Source organism: Excalfactoria chinensis, chromosome 2 (assembly GCF_039878825.1).
Source record: "Excalfactoria chinensis isolate bCotChi1 chromosome 2, bCotChi1.hap2, whole genome shotgun sequence".
In the NCBI taxonomy this organism is placed as follows: domain Eukaryota; kingdom Metazoa; phylum Chordata; class Aves; order Galliformes; family Phasianidae; genus Excalfactoria; species Excalfactoria chinensis.
Genome location: NC_092826.1, coordinates 81,949,362 through 81,975,428, shown reverse-complemented (window position 1 = coordinate 81,975,428; position 26,067 = coordinate 81,949,362). Strand labels below are relative to the sequence as shown.

The 26,067-nt window shown below is 42.4% G+C and overlaps 1 protein-coding gene across 1 annotated transcript in view; it reads left to right on the top strand.

The window, feature by feature from the left end:
* NEDD9 (neural precursor cell expressed, developmentally down-regulated 9) overlaps positions 1-25,515 on the top strand; it is a 36,550-nt gene extending 11,035 nt beyond the window's left edge. Inside the window, exons 2-7 of the mRNA XM_072330183.1 lie at positions 3,071-3,511; positions 18,255-18,356; positions 19,380-19,481; positions 19,928-21,151; positions 21,475-21,564; positions 22,895-25,515. Coding sequence (XP_072186284.1) covers positions 3,071-3,511; positions 18,255-18,356; positions 19,380-19,481; positions 19,928-21,151; positions 21,475-21,564; positions 22,895-23,404 — 2,469 coding nt within the window. The 3' untranslated portion in view covers positions 23,405-25,515. The remainder of the gene's footprint in view (positions 1-3,070; positions 3,512-18,254; positions 18,357-19,379; positions 19,482-19,927; positions 21,152-21,474; positions 21,565-22,894) is intronic.
* Positions 25,516-26,067: the final 552 nt, after the last annotated feature.

The following is a 26,067-nucleotide window of genomic DNA, read 5'->3' as shown; positions in this document are numbered from 1 at the left end:
ATCATCAGCCCTTTCTCTGTTGTCAGTTTCTTTAGGAAATGGCTGAGGGCTTTTAGCACTGTTAGGCTTTTAACACTCTGCTGTGCCTTTGCCTTGTCATCTTATGTGTTAGTGCTTATCTGGTGCCTGCTTCACAGATAAATAAGCAATAGATCCAAGCCTCTGGGGGTAAGTCCAGATAATTCTAGGTATTTATAACTATTCACTAAGACAGAGAAAAGAAAAAGGATAATAGATATGACTGTATGTGTGTGTGTGTGTGTGTATTTATGAATGTATATAAAAAGTGATGCGCAGTTGCTCACCACCCTTTGACCAATGCCCAGCTAGCTCACCTAGCAGTAGAAGGGAGAAGATGAGCTCCCACCCCCTCAGAACTCCTTTTGCATAATGTCAGATGGCATGGAACATCCCTTTGGCCAGTTTAAGTCAGCTTTCCTAATCCTATAACCTTCCACCTCCTTGGACCCTTTGCTGAGAATGGCCTTGGCTCCATACAGCACTTCTTTGCAGAAACTATAGACATCAGTGCGCTATCAACATTATTTTTCTCCTAGAACCAAAAATGTGGCATCACAGCAGACTCTCTGAAGGAAACAAATTCCAGCTGAAACTAAGACACCTTCTGCAGTGTCTGAGCCAAATGGTATGCTGTGAGATGCCTGCAGTATCCTAAAGTTAGTCAAGCCTGCCAGATCAATGGGCAGATAAAGCCTGCAAGTATTGAGGAAAGTCTTTGACTAGAACTTCTTTCTGCCTGTAGAGAAGCAGAGACCACCAGCTCGATCGCCACAGCAGGTGAACGTTAGCTTTGTGGTTTTCAGAAGCTTTCCTGATGACCTTCTGTGGTGGCTGTTTTGTGTTGTGTTGCTTTTTTTCCTGAAGGCCAGCTACGCTGACTAATGAGAACATTTGTGACACTGTTTCTGCAGCTCATATTGAGAAATCCTGTGAAGGAAGAACAGAGTCAGGGAAGTACTCAGCGCAGGAGGTTTGCTTTGCATGAGCACTGCGTAATTGGCAAGCAAGCAGCAGTGTTGTTTTTGGTCCCAGTGCTTACAAGGAGAAATATTTAGCCTATTTTACTGCTCCATCGGTGACTGATGCCGGTGGCATGACCATGAGCCATTCAAAAGACTTTGGGAAAATTGCTGTGAAACAAGCAGCAACCAATTAGTATAATTCACATGCTGGTGCCCAAGTTAACACCGACGACAAGAATCTGAAGCTATGTGCAGCAAAGTTCTTGAAACACATCCAGAAAGTATTAACATGCTGTACGCCAGGTGGTCAGAAGGTCACTGGGACAGAGATAATGAGCAACCGGGAAAAAAAATTCACATGGGAACTTTCATCTGCTCTAATTGTACCACCGCTCCACTCTTTGTTCGGAGAACTGCTGTGATGTAGAAGCTAATTGGGCTTTTTAAATACCCTAAACCAACAAAGTATAGGAGAATAAGCATTCATCATAAGTTTAGCCTGCTCATTTTGTGGACCCCCTGTATTTTTCATCCTCCTTTAAACACCATTCCCTGCAAAAGCCCTCTTTAAGTTTGCACAGTTTGCACAGCCAGTCATGTTAGTAGATTTCTCATGTGAAAGATACATTCAAAAGAAATGTAGAAAGAGATTAACTTGAGTATCCAGACTAGACAGGAGCTTTTCCTTATTGAAGAGCTCAGCTGAGCAGCAAATTCAGCCCAGCAAGAGAGCAAGAGATGACTGTTTTTAAGCATGCTAAGGAAGAGTTTTGCAGTTCTGCCAAGGCATGGGCAAAATTGCTTTGTGCTTTCTCTCTACTCGTATTTCTCAGCGTTGTTGATTGATGAATGGTGCAGACTTCACTCAGAGAGAATTGTGGCTCCTAGCACTGAGCTCAAAACGGCAGTCCTGCCGGAGTCTAAGCCAGAGCTTAATTTATGCTGACCTCCCTAATGATGCTGATGAAAGGCAAAGGCAATGTTTCTCATATGTTTGAAAGCTGATCTCCCGGTCAGAAAAGAAAAAAGCTGATCTCATACACCCCGTTTCAGTACCACGTCTTGAGAAAAACATGCTCATCTACCATTTATGTGATACTCGAGCTCCACCCACCAATCGTGCTACCTCCTGGTTCTATGCTACACTTAAGAAACACTGAACTGAGTTAGGGCAAATGGATGAAGCACAGAGATGACGGGGAATCATTAAGCTAGTGTTTAACAATAGGAAAAGATGTTATAAGTGGAGAAGAAAATAAAAGTGTTAATACGTCCACAAGAGGGATGATAAATATGATAGATAAAACACTGACCTGTACTTGCCACTGTCCCTGTGACAGATAAACTTTGAAGACAGCTGCATTTCCTATCTTCCGGTGGATTAGCACCATTTCAGTTTGCGCCCTGCATCCAAATACTTTAGCTGGAACACTCCAGATATGGGGCTCCCCGTGTTTTTTCAGGTGCTTACAATTAGTTTATAACTGTCTCTGCTGACTGCCTTCACCAAAAAGCAGGCAGGCATAGAAGAGTTCCTGCCAAAACATTTGGAATCATCACCAGAGCCAAGAAATGAAATGTTCGCAGCCTTTGTGAGGAATCCAAGAATGTCAGCATGTGCTGCCTGCCTACTTTCCACTGAATACCTAAACTTGGCTAATAATTTGGAACTGAAACACACCATACAGGCCTGCAGCAAGAGAGGAAAGGAGCTAGTTCAATCCATGAGAAGACACGGCACTTCTCAGTAAGACATCTGAACCTTGCAGACCACAAGTTAATGTAGATTCCATTGTATGTTAGACTGTTTTTTTCCCCTCTCCACGTGATCTGCAGTTTATATCACTTGGAGTTTTGCTCAAGTTTGATTTCAAATATCAGCTGTTAATAAACCAGCATCTTAATTCTCCAACTTTGGAAAGAGGAATCTTGTGTTATGTTGCATCATTTTCTTTGTTATTTTGGTTTCCTGCGCACTTCTGTGTCAAATTCAGTTGTTTTTTCTCTCTGCCTAGAACGTGCTTGAAGTTTTGGAGACTGCCTTGTATGTTTGTTCATTTGTTTCTCTTCTCTTTCTTTTTCCACAGAATCTTATGGCAAGAGCTCTCTATGATAATGTCCCCGAATGTGCAGAAGAGTTGGCCTTCCGTAAGGGAGACATTTTGACCGTGATAGAACAGAACACCGAAGGCCTTGAAGGATGGTGGCTGTGCTCCCTACATGGCCGGCAAGGCATTGTTCCAGGCAACCGCGTGAAGCTTTTGATAGGCCCAGTGGTACAGGACAGTCCTTCCAGCCAGGATATGTCCAATTCAGGACTGACACATCAATCCTTCCACCAGCAAAAGATCTATCAAGTGCCAAGCTCACATGCCTCAGCACGGGACCCTGTCTACCAGGTGCCTCCCTCCCATATGAATCAGGGAATTTACCAAATACCCACTGGTCATGGTGTAGCAGGGCCAGATATCTACCAGGTGCCACCTTCCACACAAAGATGCCTTGACTGTCCACCTCTGACTAACAAGGTGAGTGCATTTACTTCCATGTCATAGCTCCAAAGATCATTGTTTGTGCTGACTGCTAGTGATGTAGTTAATATATAGTGATTAGGCTATGAACTTAAGACATAGGAAGGATAAATGAACTACTTACCCACTTCCTGCTTGTAACTTTAGTGCTATGGGAGGAAAAGAAAGGCCCAGCTCTTAAGGTCTTGCTTATTTCATAACTCAGTAGAGCATGTAGCTGCTGAAGGTTTGGAAAGTGTGTTATCCTATGTCCTCACAGGCTCTCTGAGGAGCCTGAAGCACATCTGGCACATGGCACTCTTGCATTATGTACTCAAAGGAGAGCTGCTGCAGTGAGATTAACTTTCCCACAAGTTAATAAACAGTAACATCATCTACCCAAGTAATTTTTATTTAATTAAATATGATGTATTACCTTGCCGGAGAAGTCCCAGTGGACCTAAAATTCAAAGATAGAGCAATGATTGCTGAGATGAGATAGTTGCAACAGTGAAGGAGCATGAGGATGTTAACAAGAGATGTTTTAATAATGAGCCTAAAGTTTATAGAAATGAATTTGATGCTTATCTATAGCTAAAATGCAGATTTCTTGACTAAAAGTGGGAGCTGCAGCAGCTACACAGTACAGCTATTAATGGAACAGCAGAAAGCTCCAAAGGCTTCAGTGAGCATAGGAAAGACCTTCCAGTACTTGAGCCCCTTCCTTGTGCTTGTTGTCCTTCTCACTCTCTCTTCATCTCCTGTATTTACCTCATTTTACGTTCAAAGGTAAATTGGTGCACAGTCCACCTGCATAGGTGGCAGCAGGGCCTTGGAGGCTGAAAGAGTTAGAGAAGATGTGTCTGTATGAGGAAGCAGAGTTTCCTGGCCTTCCAGGCTCCTTCCAGCCAAAAAGAAGTTGCCCTACTGTCCCTCCATTCCTACCTCAGCCGCTCTGGCAATTAGCATCTTATTTAGCTACAGAGTTTTAAGTTAGATGAGCTGAAGATGCCTCTGTCAGCAAGTTGTTGACTAGTTCAAATTTTCAACTCCTGATTTATATTGGCAAGATGGTCTGTTTTGAATTGTTCTGTTTGTTTGTTTTTAGACCCTAAACTCAGCCATCAGGCACTTGGGAGAGTTCTAATGCTTTTATTTCCTTGATATGATTTCATTTTCGTTGATAAAAATAGATGGACTTTTTTTTCTGTCTCTCGTGCAAAAGAAAAGATCTGTGAGATCGTTCCAAATCAAGTTAGAAGAGAGTTTTGTTTGCTCAGCTTTTCTACAGTTAGGCTGTGTAAGACACGCAGGAAAATAAGATGAGCAAGCTGCACTTTCTGCAAGGAGGGCCTTTGTTGGAGCAAGAATGTGATGTTACCCAAGAAAACCCACATCTCTCTCTGTTCTCTGTAGGCTAGATACAGTTAAACCTTTCTCAGGACAGTGTGGTTTACCTATCCACGTTAGTGTTTAGACAGCCACCAAAGTGGTAACCGAACACCCAGTAAGGAGTCAGCTGACTCAAAGAAGAGCTCACATTTTAGTATTGGTGTGCATATAGTAGCACAGTCCTGTGCAAAGATACCTCAGATAGCTGTCTCAGACCACACAAGGTACAACATACTGCAGAGCTGTGCAGAGTATGATGGGAAGCCCAGGATGCTAGCTCAGATGCAGCGCTATGTACTAACCAGCTACTTTCCTTTTAGAACTCGTGCTGTAAAAATGACCACTTGCATAGTTTGCATGATGTAATGGAAAGTGTGTGTACACTCTTGTTCAGCAGAAATAATACAAGTATGGTATTTGTACAGTGGAAATAATACAAGTATGGCATTGCATGGTTGGAATAGTACAAATATAGCTAGAAATGAATAGCTGGAGGGTAACTAAGAAAGAGCACTCAACAGTTTTGAGGCCTTCAAGATAGGTGCTCACCAATGTTGAGGCTCATCACAAAAACTCCACAAAGGAGCAGTCTTCAGAAAGAGATGTTACCTTAGTGGTGGTCAGCCCTTAAATGGGATCTGGGAGAGGTGGAGTCAAGCTCCAGCCCTTCTGGGAGCACAGCTGAATTACCTTCACCTGTGCTCCCGCAGCTGACTTGTCGCTTGCCTCAGATGGTTAATCAGAGGTTCAGGCTGTGATCAACAGTTTCCCTTACAACTCTGCATACAAAAATCTCTTCACCTTCCCTCTGCTTTCTTTAGCTCCACCCAAATTATTCCAGCATTTTGCATAAGCCTGGGTGCAACACGGAGCATGCTAAAACCCTACAATACTCAGAATTGAAACAGATTTCAGTGAAGTGCAAATAACTAGTGGAAATGAAAAACTAGAGGTGCTAACACACCTGTTTTCTCTAAGTTCTCAATATGCTTAATGCAGGCTAGTATTTGTTACTTATGATGTGATTGCTTTAATCCTGAGTCAATTAATTTGGTGTATGAGCCCTAAGTCTCAGCGTTCAGTATGTAGTGGCAGGCTTGCTGGATGGTAAACCTCATTCCAGCGTCCTGCTTTGATTAGAGGCAGGCATCTGTCTAGTCCCTTGGAATTCTCTGGTTTAGACTAAAAAGAGCCCATTGGAACTGAAATGATGATAAACAAGAAAGAACTGTAAGTTTATTAGTAACAGAAGAGTGAGGCAAAAAGTAAAGAACATACTCCATTCTTTATCATCTCAACCTTGCAAAGCTATGTTTACAGCTATGCTCACCAAAAGCAGCTGCTGCAATTTCCTACTAATGCCTTTGTAAAAGCAAATCTAACCCAGGGGAAGCACTTTAGCACTTGCCTCCTTTGTCCAAGGTAAAAGCCTGATCTCATGATCCTCCTAATCTAGGGATCCGTACAAACAGTCCTTAGTATTGAGGAAAGGGGGAAATCTTGAACGTTTGATTCAAGGAAACTTTGCTTGGACTTCCAAAGGGATTAATAGGTTTCCCTCAGACTTGTGACACATGCCCAAATGGCGTAATTGAGCCACTCTGCTTTCTTCCATTAGCAGAAACAGCTGGTCAGCAAGCTGTGCATCTTGGCAGGGCTGTAGGAGTCAAAAGGCTTTTACTTCACACACGCTGCATATGTAAGCCTTCTCCTTTCTCACAACAGTAGCTCAAGAAGACCGTGTCCTAAACACCACCTTAAGCAGGACCAGCAGCTGTTTCTATCCTATCCATTTCTGTGCACATTTGCCTGTTGTTGGCTTTTTGTGTGTGTGTGTGTGCAGATGTGTGGTTTGGCTGCCATACGGGTTTTACAGGCAAAGCTCAGGAACTGCTGTCAGGCAGTAATTATGTAGCCTCAGGTAACAGTAAATCAACAGCAAGCGTGTTATAAAGCCGCACTGAGGTAACACATCTAGTTAGCCAGAAAGGCAAGGCAAACCAAAAAGGAGTCCTGAGGCAGGTGATTATGATGATGAATCGATTCTGGCCAGGCAAGTTGATGACAACAGAGCTCTTAACAGCTTCTCCTAAAACTTACTCTACAAATGGCAGAGATAAGAAAGGGTGACTTAAAATTAACCTTGTTCAGCATCAAGCTTCTGTTGCTCTGCTGCAAGTTCGGTCGCAAAACAGTTACACCCTTAAGCATGAAGAACATTTGGGGAGCTTAAAGATACCAAAGCTCCATCTTGCAGTCTATTTCTCCCATCCCTGCTCAGCCTTTAGCCTTACTCACTTTACACCGCAGCGAGCAAAGAGAAGGAGCTTTCAGACACACCTGGTATTCAGGAAACCTGCATTTTATCCTTCCCACAGAGTTCTACAGAGTCTGGAGTGGAGTCTCTGCACTTCAGTGATCTCATCTATAAAACATGTGGCTATAATTATAAGGGAACTCATTCTGTACAGAAAATCCTTTGAGAAAGGTGCTATCAAAGCACCAAGTGTCTTTAGCATCTGCAATTACACATAGTTTTCCCTAGTTTTAAGCCCTTGTGAGAACTAATGATTAAAGGACATCACCAGCATAAATCAGGTCTTTTCATAGCACAGTGTTTCCCTAAGTGATCTCTTTTGCTGTCCCAGCCGTCCTGAAAACAGCTTTAGCCAAAAGTTTAAGGGAATTTTTTTGCACGTTGGAAAGCCATTACAACAAATTCTGACCGTTTTCTGTAGGAACCAATAGCTTTCAGGAATCAGCATAAAACAGAATACGAGGCTGATGCACCACAGCTGCTCAAGTGGGGGAGAGCTCTGCAGCAGATATCAGCCCTGACGTGCGGCTCTCACAAGGACCCGAGTAACTCAGCTAAATGGAGACAAATGCCAACTTGGAGCTCTTCAGCTTCTTTGTTTGTTTTAAACTAGAGCTCTACAGTTCAGGAAACACTTGGATTTATCCGCCTATTAAAGGTGGACAAAACAAACGAGGGAAGGAGCTCATATTCACACGTGAACATCCCTGGCCTGTTTCCAAGTGTAAAAGTGCCCTTGGCAGACCCTTTCACATCCCACCTTCTTCAAGAGTTCAGTGCCTTCAGCTGGAGGTTTGGGTAAAGCACAGGCTGAGAGAATAGGCCTTCTTTCCCGATGCTCTTTATTTAAATCAGAGTCACTCTGAATGAATCCATGAGAAAGTGGAAACGCAGCCCCACAAGTAGCACCACCCTGACTGCTTTGGCACAGACTTCAGTAGCAGTGTCAGTTAGCTGTGTTATGACGTTTTTTCCTTCCAGTTAAAGAAGTGCTGGCTTAGCTGGGAGGGTACAAACAGCTGCATGTAATGTGTGCTCCAGAAATAAGCCTGCCTTTCATTGACCATCTTTTAATTGCCTAGCTTCACATTCACAGAGTATGAAAATGCATATGTTTAGCAAAGCAAAGAGCTTAAGCATGGCAGACACATTTTGCCAACAAGCTTTCTTTATCCTCACATAAAAATAATGTTCTTGCATTCCAGGATAGAATAATGTCCCCATTTACCCTTGAATCTAAAAGCCCTGTGATCCAGTTCACTCAAAGGGCCCGAGCAGTTGTCTTACCATCTTTCTTTTCCTGTTACTTTCACGTTGTAAATTCCACTATGGGGATTTTTAACCTTCGTAACAAAATATTGTTTCAGTGTTAAAGTGCTGAACACACAGCAGAATTGCTGAGTGCTGCAGGAATTGTAATGCATACCTCAGCACTCAGGGCTCTCTTTCATGAAGCGTGTTCTAAAGGATGAAATTCTCTCAAACTAAATGCAAACTGGGAAAGGCATCACACAACTCCGTCCTTAGACTTGGCAATTTCTCTTGTAACTTTCCACGTGGAGTTAATAGGAGAAGTGCCATTTTAACTGCACAGGCCCTCTATCAGTAATCTATCCACAGGAGTCTCCATGCAAACCAGCAAGTGAAAAAAAAAACTGGTCCACACATCTGAGTAAGCAGTAGTTAGTCGCCAATGTGATTTGTTGAGAACTATTTTAAGAAAAAGCTGCATTTTATTAGGCTGAGTAAACATATGAGCTCAACATCACTCCCTGCTTCTTCCCTAAGCACAGGGCTCTTTTTAATCAGTTCTGTTTGTAGTCCAGAGGGCATCATCAGAAAAAAGGCCAGTCGTACAAACCTCAACCAACAGATGAGCTCCCCGGGGACACAAATCTGTCTACACAGGCACAAGTACGGGATCAAACCTTAGCCTAAATTAAATAAGTAAATAACGTAGGCTTAGGGGTTCTCTCTTGATACTTAGAACTAACCGGATCTTTGGTTACATCTGAAAACAGATTAGCCAAATAATACGTTTGGGTAATTAACATTTCCCCCAAGTACCAAAACCCAAAAAGAACATTTGGGAAAACTTGAATGGGAAGCTGATCATTTCAAAAGTGACTGTCATCATCATGAGGAGGAAGCACTATTTCTGAGGTGGGAAATGGATGGATGAAGACTCATCTTTGCCAGGAAATATAGTTCTATGGATAGCTGGAGGCTTTGCAGGTGCTGGATGATTTTGTAGGTATTTATTTTGGCAGAAAACTAATTATCATCCAAACATCACGATTCCATATCTGGCATGAGATGTTACCACTTTTTATGTTTTAAATGGCAGAGTTATTTTTTTGCTTCTGTTATCTTTTTTTCCTTCAAAAACTTCTTAAATGTAAATTAAGCTTTCTACCAAAACACCCCCAGAATAGAATCGAAGTGAAATTAATGCAGTTAGTCCTAGGAGACAGTCCTTAAGACTGTCCATCCTCAATTCTTAAAGAACACTAATATATGCCTGGTGGGTCTTATCACAGCTTTTTTATTCACATGTACAGTCAGACCTGTCTGATATCTAGTCTAATCACTGCATTACCTACGTCTTTAATTGCCTGTTGCATTAATATATGTTTACAGAGAGTCTGCACCTCCTATTAACTTGCCAAAACAAGCTATGTGAACGTAAAAGCCAGTCAGTAGGAGAGCTTGTCTGAACAGTTGCCCTGAGAAATCCAATACAAAAATAAAGCCAGAACATAGATTATGAGCAAGGGAACAACTACAAATCAAATTACGTTGAACTTCCTAATGGGAGCTTTTATTTGCTTGCTTCTCTCAGAAAAGCATGATTCTCAAATGACTGAGGGATACTTCAGTATTCCTCTTATGTGTACCCCTCAGAGTGCTCTTGTGGAATTGAAACCAGCGGAGCTTCATCACAACCAGTTTTTCCTCCCACTGGGAAATGCCAGTTTGCCAAAACTGAAACTGTCGACAGGGTAGAGTCTTTTCTGAGAAACATCTCAAATGAAGAAATGAAATATTCGAAGAGAAGCAAAAAGTCATTAAAGCATCTGATTTGAACATATTCCAAATGAAGACTGTTTTTCTCCCCCCTTCTCCTGGTTCCTACCTAGAAATTTAATATTTCTATTACTTCCTCCTTCCTATAAGATGAAAGTCCTCAGAAGAATTAAAACAGATAGTTTGGACTGAGCCAAATGGATTTATTGGCTATAAGCCTTCAAGGATTTCGTGTCATCCACAACAGCAAGACTGTTCTCTGTTCCACCAAGGTGCCCCAGCACTTCATCTTTGTTCCTTCTTGTCCTCCAAACCTGCCCTTTTAGGCTTCTGTTTTTGAGATAAGAAGGTATTACCAACATAGGAAACAAGCGTGCATTTGCTAAAGTGTTCTTCATGTTGGAACCTTTATAAAATGAAAAGACCAGACAGACTGAGATGAACAAAGCAAGAAGCTGCTTTGGGTATGTAGCAGGAGCAAGCTACCAAAGCACTGAGACGCCAAGTTTCACCACAAGCTTTTCATTAATGAGAAGTCATGCTCTTTCCAGAGACCACCTTAGCAAATACATGTATTTCTCCACCAGAAGAGCTTATCACACAATAATTTTGACAGTTTTTTTTTCCTCCACAAACATGTATTTCAGCACTCCAGAACGCATGATTGTTCTGTCACCAGTAGTGTAACACATCAGCTCTTCAGCCTCCTTGGCCATCACATGCAGAAATTACAACATCACTCTGTCTAAAGTGAGTAGATGTCATGGGGATGGCACTGGCAAAACTGTTGACGAGAGTATTGGACAAGTATCCTATTTCACAGTCCACTTGAAAATGCTGATAGCTTATTACTAACTGGTATGTGCTGCGCTTCCTCTCCTCTCGAAAGTGGACTATCATCAGAAGTGTTAGTTTGGCTCTTTTTAATGAGATCTTGTAAGCAAGAATGACTTCAGAAGCTGGGAGTATCCCTTCCCTGTCAGCTTTGCTATTCAAGGGCAGCCAGCACCTAGCCTGTTCCACTGAAGCAAGCAGAAATGCTGTTCATAACACAACTGGTAGAAAACTTCCGAGCTGATTGCAAGTGAGAGCGGGACTGAGTCATGAAAGCATCATTAAATATAAAAGTAAAACTGCTGATCTTATATTCTGTCTTCTATTGCTAATTCAGTAAGGTCTGTAGAAAGATGGAGCTTTGCAACTGCATTTAGTTTGTGATCACGAACACCAGCAGCAAGCAAAACATTCAGCACTGTAATCCAAAACTACAGCTGATGCAAATCAGCACCATTCCACTGCACTTACTGCAGCCCTGTGATTTTATGCTAGTGGAAACTTAGGTCATTTGTGTAACTCCATAACTTAAGAAACAAGCGGAGCAAACAAACAAAAACCAAAACAAAGTCACTTGGAAACTAAACGAGCCTGTATTTCAGATAAAGGAAAAAATACGAAGCTGAAGAATAACGTAATGTATGCTGGTTTATGGAAGGGCTTAGACCAGGAGTTAAAAAGTCACAACCAGGCTAGCTGCAAAGTTGCTTCCTCTACCCGTATCACCAGTAGTTCGTGGTTGGAATCAAGGCCAGCTTCTGATTTCACTTTTATTTATTTATTTATTTATTTTTAAATGGGTTTCACAACTTCAGTTTCGCGTTGTCAAGTATCACAACCCAAAACTTGCTTAAACCTGGTTGCAGCACTGTGACCTCAAAAGCAGAAGAAAAAAAACATAGCGTAACATCTATTTTTGTTACTTGTTGTTATTTGCATTATGGTACCATGGGGTATTTTTATTTTTTACTGTTTTATGACTGGCTATCTACTGGTGAGGCATTCCAAGCCACATCATAAAGTTTCCATTTAAAGCCCTGAGTCTGCAAAGTTAGGCATTTTCACGCACTGTGAGTCAGTGACATCTGGACATGCTTTAGCCCTTAGTCCATAGGGTTAGAGCAGAAGAGGAGATCATCATAAAGCAAGGATCACAGACAACAGACACAAAAAAGCAGTCATTGTAAAGATGCATGCAACACCAAGAAACAAATTAGTTCTCTATCAAAGCTGTATTTGTCACACGTCCTTATCTTCACACATCTCAATCTCACTTCTTAGAAAACTCACTGGGGAGCACCCACTTACAGGCAGCCTGCACAAAAGCTGCAGTGTCACCGTGCATGTTGATACCGCATTACCAGAGCAGAGCCCAGGAAGGAGAACGCAGTCAATGCTACTGGTTTCCTCTCTCCGTGCAGAAATTGTTAGGGCTCAGAGCACTAGAAAACAACTCACAGCTGTATGTACAATGCATAATTGTACATACATTACTAATGCATTAGAAGTGCCTCTACAGGCATCCCCTCCTCTCAAGGCTTGTGAGCCTTGATCAAAAGCTTTCCAGCAGCTTGGCGATGACAGAAAATACTTCACCACATTTTACAGTGGCCTGGTGGCTATTCACTGTTCAGGTTAAAATTAAGTGTTACTGTTTGCTGATCCTAAGACCTATAGCAACTCACAGAAACAAACACTATTAAGTGCAAGCATACTTTGCACGTGTGAGAATGAAGCTGCAACCTTTATTCCCAAACAGCTGGAAACATTTGGGTATCATCATGTGTAGCATATAAGTAAGCTAAAGCTACTGCTTAATAAAAATACCAGACAATATTGAGTGATATGATAGGTGCTATTTACTGGAAGTGCATTATCAGTCACTGAAAATCTTGATACAGCTTGTAAAAGCCAGGGGAGGAAACCACTGTGTTTTCCATAGAAAGGACAGACCTTGTGCCTGCTTCCCAGTTTTTTCAGATAGCCATTTGAAATATAACATTCTTCTTGTTCCATATAACTGTTCCCCTCCCCAAAAAATGTTTAAATAGACACACCTGGCTTCCTTAACCAGTGAAGCAAAACAGAAAGAGCTGAGGAGTAGTGCACTGTCTTGAATGAATCACAGAATGGCCTGGGTTGCAGAGGACCAAAATGATCACCCAGTTTCAACCCCCTGCTATGTGAAGAGTCACCAACCACCAGACCAGGCTTCCCAGAGCCACATCCAGCCTGGCCTTGAATGCCTCCAGGGATGGGGCATCCACAACCTCTTTGGGCAACCTGTTCCAGTGCGTCACCACCCTCTGAGTGAAAAACTTCCTCCTGATATCTAACCTAAACCTCCCCTGTCTCAGTTTAAAACCATTCCCCCTTTGTCCTATCACTAACCACCACTAGATTGAAAGCATAAGATCTTAGCACACTTCCCTTCTCTTTCTCACCTCTAAAGAGCACTCACCTATTTTAAAAGCAATCGGTAAAGTGATTTGGGGCAAGCTGTTCGGCATATCTGTGCTTTGGTTTTCTTACCTGTGAAATTCAGCAAAGCTCATTTCCCATCATTCTGTACATCGAGTGCTGTGCTTCTGGAGAAGAGCCTGCTTTCTGCCCTCCACACTACTGCAAATCCAGAGGAATTCACTTGGCTTCTGTAGGCTTATTCATCCTATGTAATCTTTAAACAATGTAAACTACGGTTCTGTGTGTCTGCAGGAAACACAAGAACTGTTTTGTTACTGCTTTGGTTAGGAACGTTCTGTGTTATAACCTAACTTCCATTTTAATCCCGGAAGAAATAGAATATTGTTTTTTCCTAATGTTTAAGGAAGAGGGTTTTAATGAACCGCAGGGCTCAATATTTTGCAAAGTACATGCACATTCAGCTCTTTTCCTTGGTCAGAAGCATGCAATTGGCATGGAAAAGGCTCAAGTAATTGCTTTTGGAATAGTGTGGTCTACGGCAAGAACAGAACAAACTTTCTGTTCAATTGCTTTTGTTTTCCAGTACTGAAAGTTTAAAGTAGGCCCATTACGTGTTTCACCAGAGCCAAACCTGGTCCCTGTTAGTTGCTCTGCATGGATTAAGTGGTTAACGATGTTTTGAGAATGTTGGGCTAGATAGTTTGTGGGAACACCATCTGTTTCCTTTAACGCGTAAACAAGGAAAATTGCTGGTTTGAAATGCAGGATTATTTAAACTCAGATAACCACAGGCATTCTTAAAAGAGAGGAGGTAAGACAAAAAAGAATTGTCTTGTGGTCTGAAGTTCGGTGACATTTGTTGGGAAAGAAATCCCTAAATACCAGGCAGGATTGCTATCCCTTTTTCATAAGTAAGAGAAAGGGGATCTTTTCTTTTGCAGCCACATCCTTCTTTATGAAGTCCATCTTCAGAACTAAAGTGCCATCAAACATGCAAAACCATACAGACTATTTCAGCAGTGCCTTGAAAGGGCAGAGCATCCCGTTCAGAAGCAGCAAGTTCATTTAATATATTTATGGGTGAACACCCCAAATCGAAAGTTGCTTCTGCAGATATTGGGTTTGATGGCTTTCTCAGTTCATCCACCCTGCTACCTCCCTCTTCCTCCTTCAGAAGAAGCAGTACAGCCCTATGTCCTAGCTTCCTATATGAGATACCAGCGTTTTGGGTAACATGAGAGTCAGAGGGAACGTTCCATGTTTTCACTTCATCAAGCAGCATGGGCATTCTTTTAAGCACTGGAATAGGCTCCCCAGGGAGGTGGTTGAGTCACCATCCCTAAATGTGTTTAAAAACCATTTGGATGTGGTGCTCAAGGACATGATTTAGCGGAGGGTTGTTAGAGTTAGGGTAGGATAGGTTGTGGTTGTTAGAGTTAGGGTAGGTTATGTTGTGGTTGGACTCGATGATCTTGAAGGTCTTTTCTAACCTGAGCAATTCTATGATCCTATGATTCTTTTAATTAGCATAACAAAACAGCTCAAGGTATGTTTTGGTGATGAGCAGCTTCTGTTCTGATCTGGCTGGGAATAAGCAGCCCAACAGAAGGCAAGTTTAACCTAGTGAAAAGTGTTGGGAGGGAAGAGGAGTGAAGGTACAACAGGAAATGTTCTTGTACTCAGCGCAGAACATATCAGCATTTGTGGGGAATTTTATGACGAAATCACTCAGAACATGTTGTTACTGGATCATAATCCTCACACAGGAAAATACACCTGAGTCACTAGGAGAACAAAGTTGTCTTTTATATTATAAACAAACCTTGGCTGTTGCTGGGTGTTGCTGTTTTTTTTTACAACTGTATTTTGTGTCTGCTATTTCAGAAGCCTAAAAATGAGCAGACATAAAAGCCTCAGGCAATTTTATTTGGAAAACAAATGCCACCTTAAATACAGTGCACTGCTAAGTGCAGACATACAGCTCAGATCTTGTGTTCACAGTCATCCATGTAGGCAGGCTGTGCTGGTGAATACATTGAATAAGGTATGTCATGTTTAAAGCTCTCGCTGCCTTTGATGACAGCCAGAAACACCCAGAGCAAGGGCTTGTTTCATCCAAATAAAGGGGTGACCTTGTTTCACTATTGCTTCATCTTAGCCAAGTCAGAGCAAATGTGAAAATGTCAAAAATCTGAGTGAAATTGGCATGCTTAATCTTACCACTTTAGTGTTAGGGTAGTTATTTAGGCTTCCATTAGCACAAAATCATCAAGTCATTTGAGCTGGAAGGGACCCTTAAAGGCCACATAGCCCAACTCCCCTGCAGTTAACAGGGATATCTACAGCTACATCAGGTTGCTCAGAGCCCTGTCCAGCCTGACCTTGAGTGCTTCCAGGGATGGGGTTTCCACCACCGCTCTGGGCAACCTGTTCCAGTGCCTCATCACCCTTAATTTTAAATGTCCTTAAATTCAAACTAAATCTTCCCTGTAGTAGTCTGAAACCATTTCCCCTTGTCCTGTCATCACAGATCCTGCTAAAGAGTCTGTCCCCTTCTTTCTTACAGCCCCTTTTTAGATACTGAAAGGCTGCTCTCAGGCTATTTTAGCACAGTAAATGAAAACAGCAGCTTTGTGGCTGTTGAAGCTTTTCATACGGCATCTGGTACATCAGCCTTCTCTGAGAAATGTGATCATCTTCAAAGACTATCAGCAAGAATAACAGTGGTACTACTGCTGTGCAGTTGTTGAACTTGAGGTGCCATAAAGCTTCTACAGAGGTGCTGTGCATTGCTAGCTGGAGGATGATCTTTAAAAGTCCAGTGGCTTATAACTGAAGTAAGGCCACAGCTGTAATTTTGAAACCCTTGGAATGATCTTTGGAATATACTTTGCTTAAAGCCAAGTCCTTCTGTTGCTAACTTGGGCGGAAAGTGTTTGACTGGCAGCACCCAACTGAAGGAAAAAGGGACACAAGCTGTGCTGGTCTGATCTCTGGCCCTCACAGGCAGAAATAGCATGAGGAAGAGGTGTTGACATAAGCTAAAAGTTTCTCAGGCAAACAACATAATCCCAGGATTACATGAGAATGGCCAGGGAGGGACAATGTCTGCAGTGATCCATTTGGGTACAATTCCAGTACCACGAGGGAGAACTTGCTTTAAAGTTTTGTAGATCTCTCTTACAAGGCAGTAGGTAAGTCTGGGAGGAAGAAATAAACTCAGTAAATTCAGTACATGTCGAGATTCTTTGTAAGCCCCAACAATCCCATACTCAGCGGGACTGCTGTCGTGGGCTCTCCCACTCAGTATTGAGGACATTGTATTGCTTCCAGTTCCGTCTTCCCTGTCCTCTGATGCTAATTCAAGGAATAGCCGCTCTGGTAAAGTGCTGTGTTTCCTCACCTGCCAGAACTGTCCTTCTCCCCGGCACTACAGGGCACGTTGCCTTGGGCTACTTGCAATTGAATGGGACCCGTATCCCAAACTGGCAATGAAAGTCACCCTAGGGGAAAAAAAGTGTTTGTTTCATGGTACAGTGCCAAAAACTACACAGCAATATTTGCAGAGCAAGTGAAAAGAAGAAAAGCCTGCGTTGTTAAGGTAGCAGAGATACTCGCATTGAAATTTTGCCAGGATCCTAAGATTTCTTATAGCAAAAACTGCTGTGAGATTCTTACTGAGCATGTGGTCAGAAACTCAGTTTCACATCTTGCATTTGTTTCTAAAGATAGTTAAGTAGCTCTGGTAAAGAATTCTCCCCAGCTGAGCACAAAACCATATCTTGTATGGCCCTGTGTAATTTGTCATTTCATGCCTCCAGGTTATGGTATTTATGTATTTTTTCTTGTTGGAGCTAAATAGCGCTGGCAGTGGTTAAGATGTCAGCATTTCCACTATAAAACCAGCTCTTTCTGGAGGTCAGGTAACATCTTTTTTTATATACCGCATTATACTGAAATTCTACCATTCAGATGCTGTCTAAAGCATAAGGCATTTATTTTGGACTAAATTTTATTTGAAGTCATTATGGTAGCTAATGGTTTATAGAATGACAAAAATGTACATGCTAAGCTTTTTTTTCAAAGACTGTTCTTGCATTGTATGCTTCCAAGAATGGCTTAACATTTCCTCTCAGCCACTAAATACAGACAAACTAAATGGAGACAGCATAAATGAATGTCCCTCTTTGGTAAGGTAAAGCATAGCCTTTCTATGTAAAGAGTTTTCAAAGCCATTGCTCACACTCAGTCATTTGGGATGTTGTCCTATGGGGCACAGTAACGCAAAACGTTCTGCTGGAGTTGGTGGAAAGCACTTCCATGAGCAAAGGGGGATTGCTTCCAGAGCCTGATTGTGTTACTTTGAGTCTCTGTCGGTACGGAAGGGCACTCAGCACCTCAGTAGGATTAGCAAAGTATACCAAGCGCTGATCTCAGTGAGTGGGTGCTGTGACCATCACATTTATGTGGTCTGTACTAAAGGGCAGTCATTGAGATGAAGGGACGAAGTTCCCTTAGATCTGATGGAGACAAATAGATAAGCAAAGAGCTGTACCAGAAATGGCCTGAAAGTAAAAAACAGTACAATTGTAGCTTTTTGCAGTGTTCAGCTATCAGACATACACGTAGACCAGTGTTACTAACACTGCCACCTAAAACGTGAATGTTAATAGTACTAGAATGTTTACACTGAGAACCCTTTGCAGTTACAGAGAGAACATGCCAAGATCTTCAAAGGCTTATGTTTCCTCTTCTTTTATCACACAGGTAGTAACTCCAGTCAGGTCAGGACAAGGTTATGTTTATGAATTCCCTTCCAAATACCAGAAGGATACCTACGATATCCCTCCTGTTCGCCCTCTCCAAGGGGTAAGTACCAATAAAACTGCCGGCAGCACCAAAAGGGCACAAAAGACCATTATTTTCTCCCCGAAGTTTATGAACAGAGTTCTCTCTGAGAGAGAAAACAAGTTTCAATTAGATTCAGCGGCTTTTTCACAGAGCGCAGAAAGTGTTTCAGAGTTGTATTTGATGTTGAGTAAGGTCTGGCAGCGCACCAAACATAGAAGTCCCATTTTGTTCTGTGTTCTGATCAAACAGAGTATCTAAACAGAATAAACTTAATGCCTGGGAACATTTTTTTTCCCCTTGCTTTGTTGTTGCGTAGTTGACAGTAATTCACTCAGTGAGGGTAAAATTATCTCCCAGACGAACAGCTACCATGCAGGGAATTGTTTTCATCATATGTCTGCTGCACTACATCAGTGAACTTGAAATACATCTTTGTTCTGGGGAACACCTTTGGCACATGGTCCCCAAGACCATGGACACCCGGAGTAAATGCACAGAGTATGTAACTCAGCTGCACCACATCTCTCTGTGGCTCTTTTGACAGTGAAGCTCCTCTAGGGAACATCACTGATGCCCAGTGCTACATAACAGGCAGACACTGAGTGGCCGGAACTGATGAGAAATGTGGAGTGAGAGACATTCAGGTGTTAGTTAGCCTTAGATCACATGTAGAACCCACTGCAATGCAGAACATGCAACCAAGTGGAGTACTTGAAACAGCTAGCAGCTGTACTCCCTGCTATTAAGACCACCCAAACCTGATGAAGCAGATATGTGGTCCTAACACGGGCAGCCCTAATCTCAGAGTTTAATAGCATGTGTTAGTACAAGCTTATTCCTCCATCCCTCTGATCTCTATCAGTCTCATCAGTTCTAGTCACATGAACATGCTGCTCCCCTTTTTACTCCAACAGACATCTGTAATGAGCTGACCTTGATTTAACCTTTGGGATGGAAGTCAGCCATGACTTCATCTCTCCAGCCTGCCATTCACTCATTTGCAGAAATACTTCCTAACTGTCCAATATATTTTTGCTTTAGATATATGACATTCCCCCCACATCAGTGAAGGGGACTGCGCATCCAGTTCCCACTGGAGATCCAAAAGCTTTAGGAGTCTACGACGTACCACCTGCCAAAGGAGTAAGTGTTATACAGTTTCCACAAGATCCTGTATTTCCATGTGTGACCAGAGACGTATTTAAACAAGAGTTTATGTATGATCCTGAAATAAAATGAGATTCAGAACTTTAAAGGTTTCCTTAAGCTTTTAAAGTGTTTGTTGAAACTGATAGTGTGAAGCACTGTATCATAGCTTCTAATGTTACATAATGTGATTTGGTCATCAGACCTAGATTATCTCTGTGGCAGCATCCTGCCTTCTTGGATTTTGCTGCTTGTGAGAACATGCATTGAGATGGAAATTAAAAAGCGAACTATTAAAGCTGCTGCTCCTTCAAACTTGAGATAAGACTCTGTGGAATTCAATGGCAGGTCTTCCATCCAAACATTTTATTTGCCATATGGAAAATGTAAAATTGTTTTGCTATTCTAGCCAGAGTTTTCACGGTTTGCTTTCTGTGTTTCAGATGTATGCTATACCCCCGTCTACATGCCGAGATGATGTAGGCCTGAGGGATAATGTGCAGGATTTTTCATCTCCAGTGGGGCACAATGCAAGACAAGAAGGAGTGTATGATATTCCTCCTCCAATCACCAAAGCCACTGGGAAAGAACTGATTAAGAAATATTCGCCTGAGGGCCTTGTATTGACTGATGGAGCGCCACACAAACAGAGTGTTTATGACATCCCTGTAAACCATCAAAACCATTTTCTTGGACAGCAGATTGCACCTCAGAAAGATGTTTATGATACCCCGAGGGGAATTGCTTTCCCAGGACAACAGACAGGACTCAATGAAAGTCTAGCCTCAGAGGGAAAAGAAGGTGTATATGATGTGCCACCACCAATGCTCCAAGACACTAAAGGCTTACAGGATGTGACTGATGGAATGAATAGGTTGTCTTTCTCTAGCACGGGAAGCACAAGGAGTAACATGTCCACATCTTCAACAACATCAAAAGACTCTTCTTTCTCAGCATCAACTGCACAGGACAAAAGACTAATCCTTGATCCAGACACTGCTATAGAGAGGCTTTATCATCTTCAGCAGATGGTGGAGACAGCAGTCAATAACCTCATGGCCTTCACTACAGCAGACTGGCGTTCTTATAGCTATATGGAGAAACACATCAATGAAATTCACACTGCCGTGGATAAGGTAGAGCAGTCACTGCTGGAGTACCTTCAGTTTGCAAAAGGATCAGCAGCCAACGCTTCCTTTCTCTCCGAGATCAGCCTCCATAACAAAATGAGGAGGGAGGTGCAAAGGCTGGAGGACTCTCATCAGATCCTTACCCAAACCAGCCATGACCTGAACAGCTACAACTGGTCTTTGAATGTTCTTGCTGTCAACAGAGTGCAAAACAAGTGTGACGACCTGGATCGGTTTGTTATGGTGGCAAAGACAGTCCCAGACGATGCCAAGCAACTGACCACCACCATCAGCGTCAATGCGGAGCTTCTGTTCAAACAGGTGTCAGGCAGCTCACGTTTCAGGAGTGTCCCAGAGAATATGAACACTCCTGAATATGCATATAACAGTCCTCATATGCAGCGTCATGGAGAAAAAACACAGAATCACTTTAGTTCTCTTCCTCCTCTCCTGAGTAAAGGTCAGCAGCCTCTCAATACCACTAGCGAGAGCTCAGAAAAGAGCTGGATGGACGACTATGATTATGTTCACCTGCAGGTAGGTTAAACCAACATCTTCTTCTGTGCAAGGCCCAGTAAGAACTGTTTGCAGGAAAGCTGCAATCAGATTGTCACATTAAGACATATTTGAGAGAGAGTTCACCTGGGTGATTTCTTCCTCTCAAATAGCACTGTTGCATAGACAGCAGCAATAGCCTTTTGCCATTGCCACACTATCCTTTTGTTTTCTCTGAGCTCTAAGGGTTGTGCTGCCAGTGAAAAAGCCCTCACAAAGAAGCTTGCTGTTTGGCCTACAAGTAGTCATTTAGCTCAGGAAAGGTTTTTCTTTAACACGGTGTCTTTTTACATTATGCAAAACAGGGGAAAGAAGAGTTTGAAAGGCAACAGAAGGAACTACTAGAAAAAGAAAATATCATCAAGCAGAGCAAAATGGAGCTAGAACACCATCAGGTATGTTTGCTCAGGTGCAATAATCACATGGAAATGTAATGTTCCTTGCACATAAGGAGCGCTGGTCAAATAAAGCAGGAGGGGCCCTTTCCTTAGCAGTATGTGACTGTTAGCAGCATGGCTGTGAGGTGTGCGTGAGTGCCAGAACAAACAGTTGGGAAGTCCCAGGTGCCATATGGTAAAGATGGAAGGCATTGGGTCTTGGCTAACAAGTAGCCCTGGGCTAGTTTCTTTCCAAGCAGGATTTGTGCCCATCAGTCTCCAAAATTAAGAGATTTAGAAATGTAATGGACAAAAATGTGCACTGCCATGCTTCAGATAGGAAATAGTGAGCATCAGGATTGCAGCACCTTCCTGACACATGTGTCAGCCCTTACTGACAAAGCTCAAGGTGTTTCGGCACATCTGAAAACCAGCATCTCTATTCTCCTCATTTTCTGCTTCACTCAGTTACTGAGTGGAAGCAGAGCCACAGCTCTCAGTGTTTGGAATGACGTGTCCTGTAGCATAGCTAAGCCTTTCCCTTGAAAACAATTTCCAGCCATCTCAGTTTAAGAGAGGAGCTTTTTTATTGCAGTGTAGCATTGTGGTGCTCATGGCATGTTATAAAGCAGCGTCTGTCTCTAAAAGCAGACTTCTGTAACATCACACAGTGAGCAGGTCAGTTACAAAGCCAGCTTGAGAATTCAGTTTTCCAGTTATGCTCCAAATGCTCAAAAAACAGGGGGTGTAAGATTGAGGGTTGTTACTGTGCCACTAATTCTATATGAAAGAAACAAAAGAGCTGAGACCATAGTTATTCCCCCCACTTTTGATGGAGAGGACAGTGACCACATGTTCTGCTTTTCCTGCTTTCTGAGCATATTAAACTTCAGCTTCATCATCACTTTAAGTGTTCCGTCTTTAATTTCCCATTTGTTTGTGTTTCCTTTAGAAGTAATTAGGAGCCGAGAGTTGAAGGTTTGTCATCTCAAAAGCCCACGGAGATGGCAGCCTTTTAAAGGCTGCGTAGGTGTCAGTGCCACTCAGATCCAGCTCTCACTTTTGATTTCAGCATACTCTAAATGAGCAGCAGCCTGTAAATTCAGTAAGCTTCTGAGTACAGATGAAGTGATGTAGATGTTTTTGCCTTCTGACCTCTGTCTGGACTTTTGTTAATGAAAGCACCCCTGGCTCTCCAATATAAGTTATTTTAAAAGACATATGCTAGCTTTCTTTCAGCATAAGACTAACCTAGAGTACTCACTGCTGTTCTGAGGCAGATGCAATTGTAATACGTCACATCTTATAGGAACGGGCTTTGAAGAGAAACTTTTTATTCACCTTTCAGATCAATCAGTTCCAGCGGCTGGAACAGGAGATCACAAAGCCTGTGGAGAATGACATTTCAAAATGGAAGCCACCACAGGCCCTCCAGACTGCCAACAGCACCATTGCCTCCCATGACAGACAACCGCTTTTGTTCTATTCCGACCAATACGAGACCCATTTCAATTCCCTCCTGAACACCATTGATGCCTTTTTCAGTTGCATCAGTGCTTCGCAGCCCCCTCGGATCTTCGTCGCTCACAGCAAACTTGTCATTTTGAGTGCCCACAAACTGGTGTTCATTGGGGACACGCTTACAAGGCAACTGACATCTCAGGACATACGCAACAAGGTGCGCAACTCCAGCGACCAGCTGTGCGAGCTGCTGAAGAGCATCGTGATGGCTACCAAGATGGCAGCCTTGCATTACCCACACACTGCAGCGATGCAAGAGATGGTGAACCGAGTGACAGAGCTGTCCTACCACGCACAGCTGTTCAAACTCTCGCTCATCCAGATGGCGTCCTTATGAAACAAAGCCGAACTCAACCCGCAAACAGAGAAATAATCAAAGAAACTGGAGTGTTTTTATGTAAACATAACCATTTATGTTGTGTAGATATTCTACATGAAATGCTTTAAATACGTTCTTATGAGTTAGAGAATCTAATGAAATCAGGGATCTGGGAAAATATCTGGCTCTGTATTATGTTCCTATTATACAGTTAGTTATGTATACCCTCCATATATGTATATGTTGCTACACTCTTTAAAACATCATTAAGCACCTTAAGAAGTACATGTCAGGTAAGCAGTGCATATCTTTTGTATATACTGCTATTTCTTCAGTATATTTAACTGGATGCCGCACTCGCCTTGATTCATTCCATCTTAATTTTGGCACATGGACTTGGTTGTGAGACCTGCTTGTAGCAATCCATGAAACATAATGGTTCTCATAGAACCCCCCCCTCCCTTGTTAGAAATTACTAGGTTAATTTCATTAACTCTTCTTGCTGTTATTTTGTTATATAGAGAAGATGCAATCATTGTGAATAGCATACGTGTGTACAGTTGCAACGAGCAACAGTCAAAGCATATGGTATTTGGGAGAAAAGCATTCTAGGGCCATACATGGCCATGTAAAAAGCAGAACCTTCGAAGAAGGAAGGAATTGTATATTTTTGTTATGGCATTTAAACTTTGCTGTTTCTAATAATCATACAAGATAAGTTTTCAAAACTCAGAGTCTTAGCAACATGAATTTACATGTTTACCTTGTATTTCCTTGCATTGGCAATTAAATGTAACCATCGTGCTCTCTGTGGACTTGGCTATCCTGAGAAAATTCATTGGGCTCATCTTTGAGGTGGCAGGTGAGCAATGTCTCAAAATAGCAATCCTTTCGAAAGCATTAGGGTAAGGATCGTCATTCATACGGGAAGAAAACAACTGAATTTGAAACACTAGATAATTAATCATCCCTCTGTATAGAGCAAATCCAGATTAATGAAGGAAAAAAAATAAGTGATGTTTCTAAGACATTCTTGGTAATTAATTGCATCCACTGTGATTTTGTCTTCTATTCAAGTACTGGGCTTTCTTTCCCCCCCAAAAAAGTTTGTTCCAGAGCTACTAATCCTTCTGCACTACACTGTTGCCAGAAGTTACCTCCTGCCTTAATGAGGCCACCATCAATAGGATAAACAATCCCAACCTGTAATTTTTAACTTGGACCCTTAAAAAAAAACTATTCCAAATTGTAGGCTCCTTTAGAAATTCCATATTTGCTGGCTGCTCCGAAACACACATCAGCCTGTTGTTTTGGTTATTTTGCTTTCCTTTTTGAATCTCCTAAAGTTAAGTCCTGGAACACCAGCTGTCCTTGGCCCTAAGAATGGAAGAAGCCACTCTTCCAAGCAGGTAATTGGAACAGACTAGCTTAGATCAATGCCAGGTGATTCTGGCATTTCGGAAGGAGAAACACTACTGTCTTCTGATTGGTCAGGGTAGCACTGATGCATTTTGGCTGCACAAGAGCATAAATACACCACTGTGAGATCAGTAGCACCAAGAGAACAGGCACTTCTGCCCAACTTTGCATGCTTCCTTGTTCACACCTAAACACGTGCCTTACTGCAGTAGCATTTGTTGCCTTGAAACAAAACCATTCCAGCAGTGTGTGATATTTTACAGCCTTAAGATGTTGCCTCAGAAAGAAGACTGCTCTTAACCGCCATCCCATTGCTTCCTAAGTCTCCAGAAGGTCCCCAGAAAGGCCTAGAGATAGAAGGCAGAACAACCACAGCAGCACCAAAGTCAGCCCCAGCGCCTTGCGCTGGCTTATCTTACTGTAACCAACAGCCAGCTGCCAAAAACTGTCTGCCTGAACCCATTTTGTACTTTTGCTGTTTGGGATTGCTTTGGTTTTCCTTGTTCATTTTTTCATTGTATATTCTTCAGAAGCAAAAAGGCATTTTGAAGCTTACCTGTTAGGTCGATAGTTTGTGCTTTCAAAAGGAGAACATTAATCATAAGCCAGTAGTACAGTTGGTTATTTTGTAGAGTCACTTTAAAATCATTACATGTCTAGGTGGTTGTCGTCGTTGTTTTTTAATAAAAAAAAAAGACAACGTTTGGTCTTAGTTCTCCTTGCTTTTACTTCTCCTAATGTGTGCTGAGTTGAGCACACCAGGTTCCAGACAGCACCTGAAGCAACCACGTGGCTCCAAGGATGATGATCTTTTCCAAAACCTATTTCCCCATTTCCCTGTTGTTGAGGCGTTGCCCTCCTTTCAAACACCATAGGTGTGCGAGGAAGGGTGATGAAGCCTATAACTGGCTGGGATTGGCTGCATGCTTGAGGCAAAAAACTCCTGCTGGGGAAAGTACCCATGAAAGCCTTGGGAGTGAAGCTCTGGTGTGGCTCCTGTCCACGGGTCAGCCAAGGAGCAGGGAGATGCTTCCTGTTTTGTTCTGCTAAACTCTAAAAACTAACAATAAAAGGGGAATTAGGCAGATCCTCATCTCTTCCTCTCTTCCCTCGCTGAGCCACAGCATCCCTGGGCCATTGCTAACAAACTGCTGCTGCTTGACAACCAAGTGATGGCCCAGGGAGAAAGGTCACTCTCAAAAACAGCGGATTTTAAGGAAATTGTCCAGTCCATCATAACAATATCCATATTTTGTTAGAGC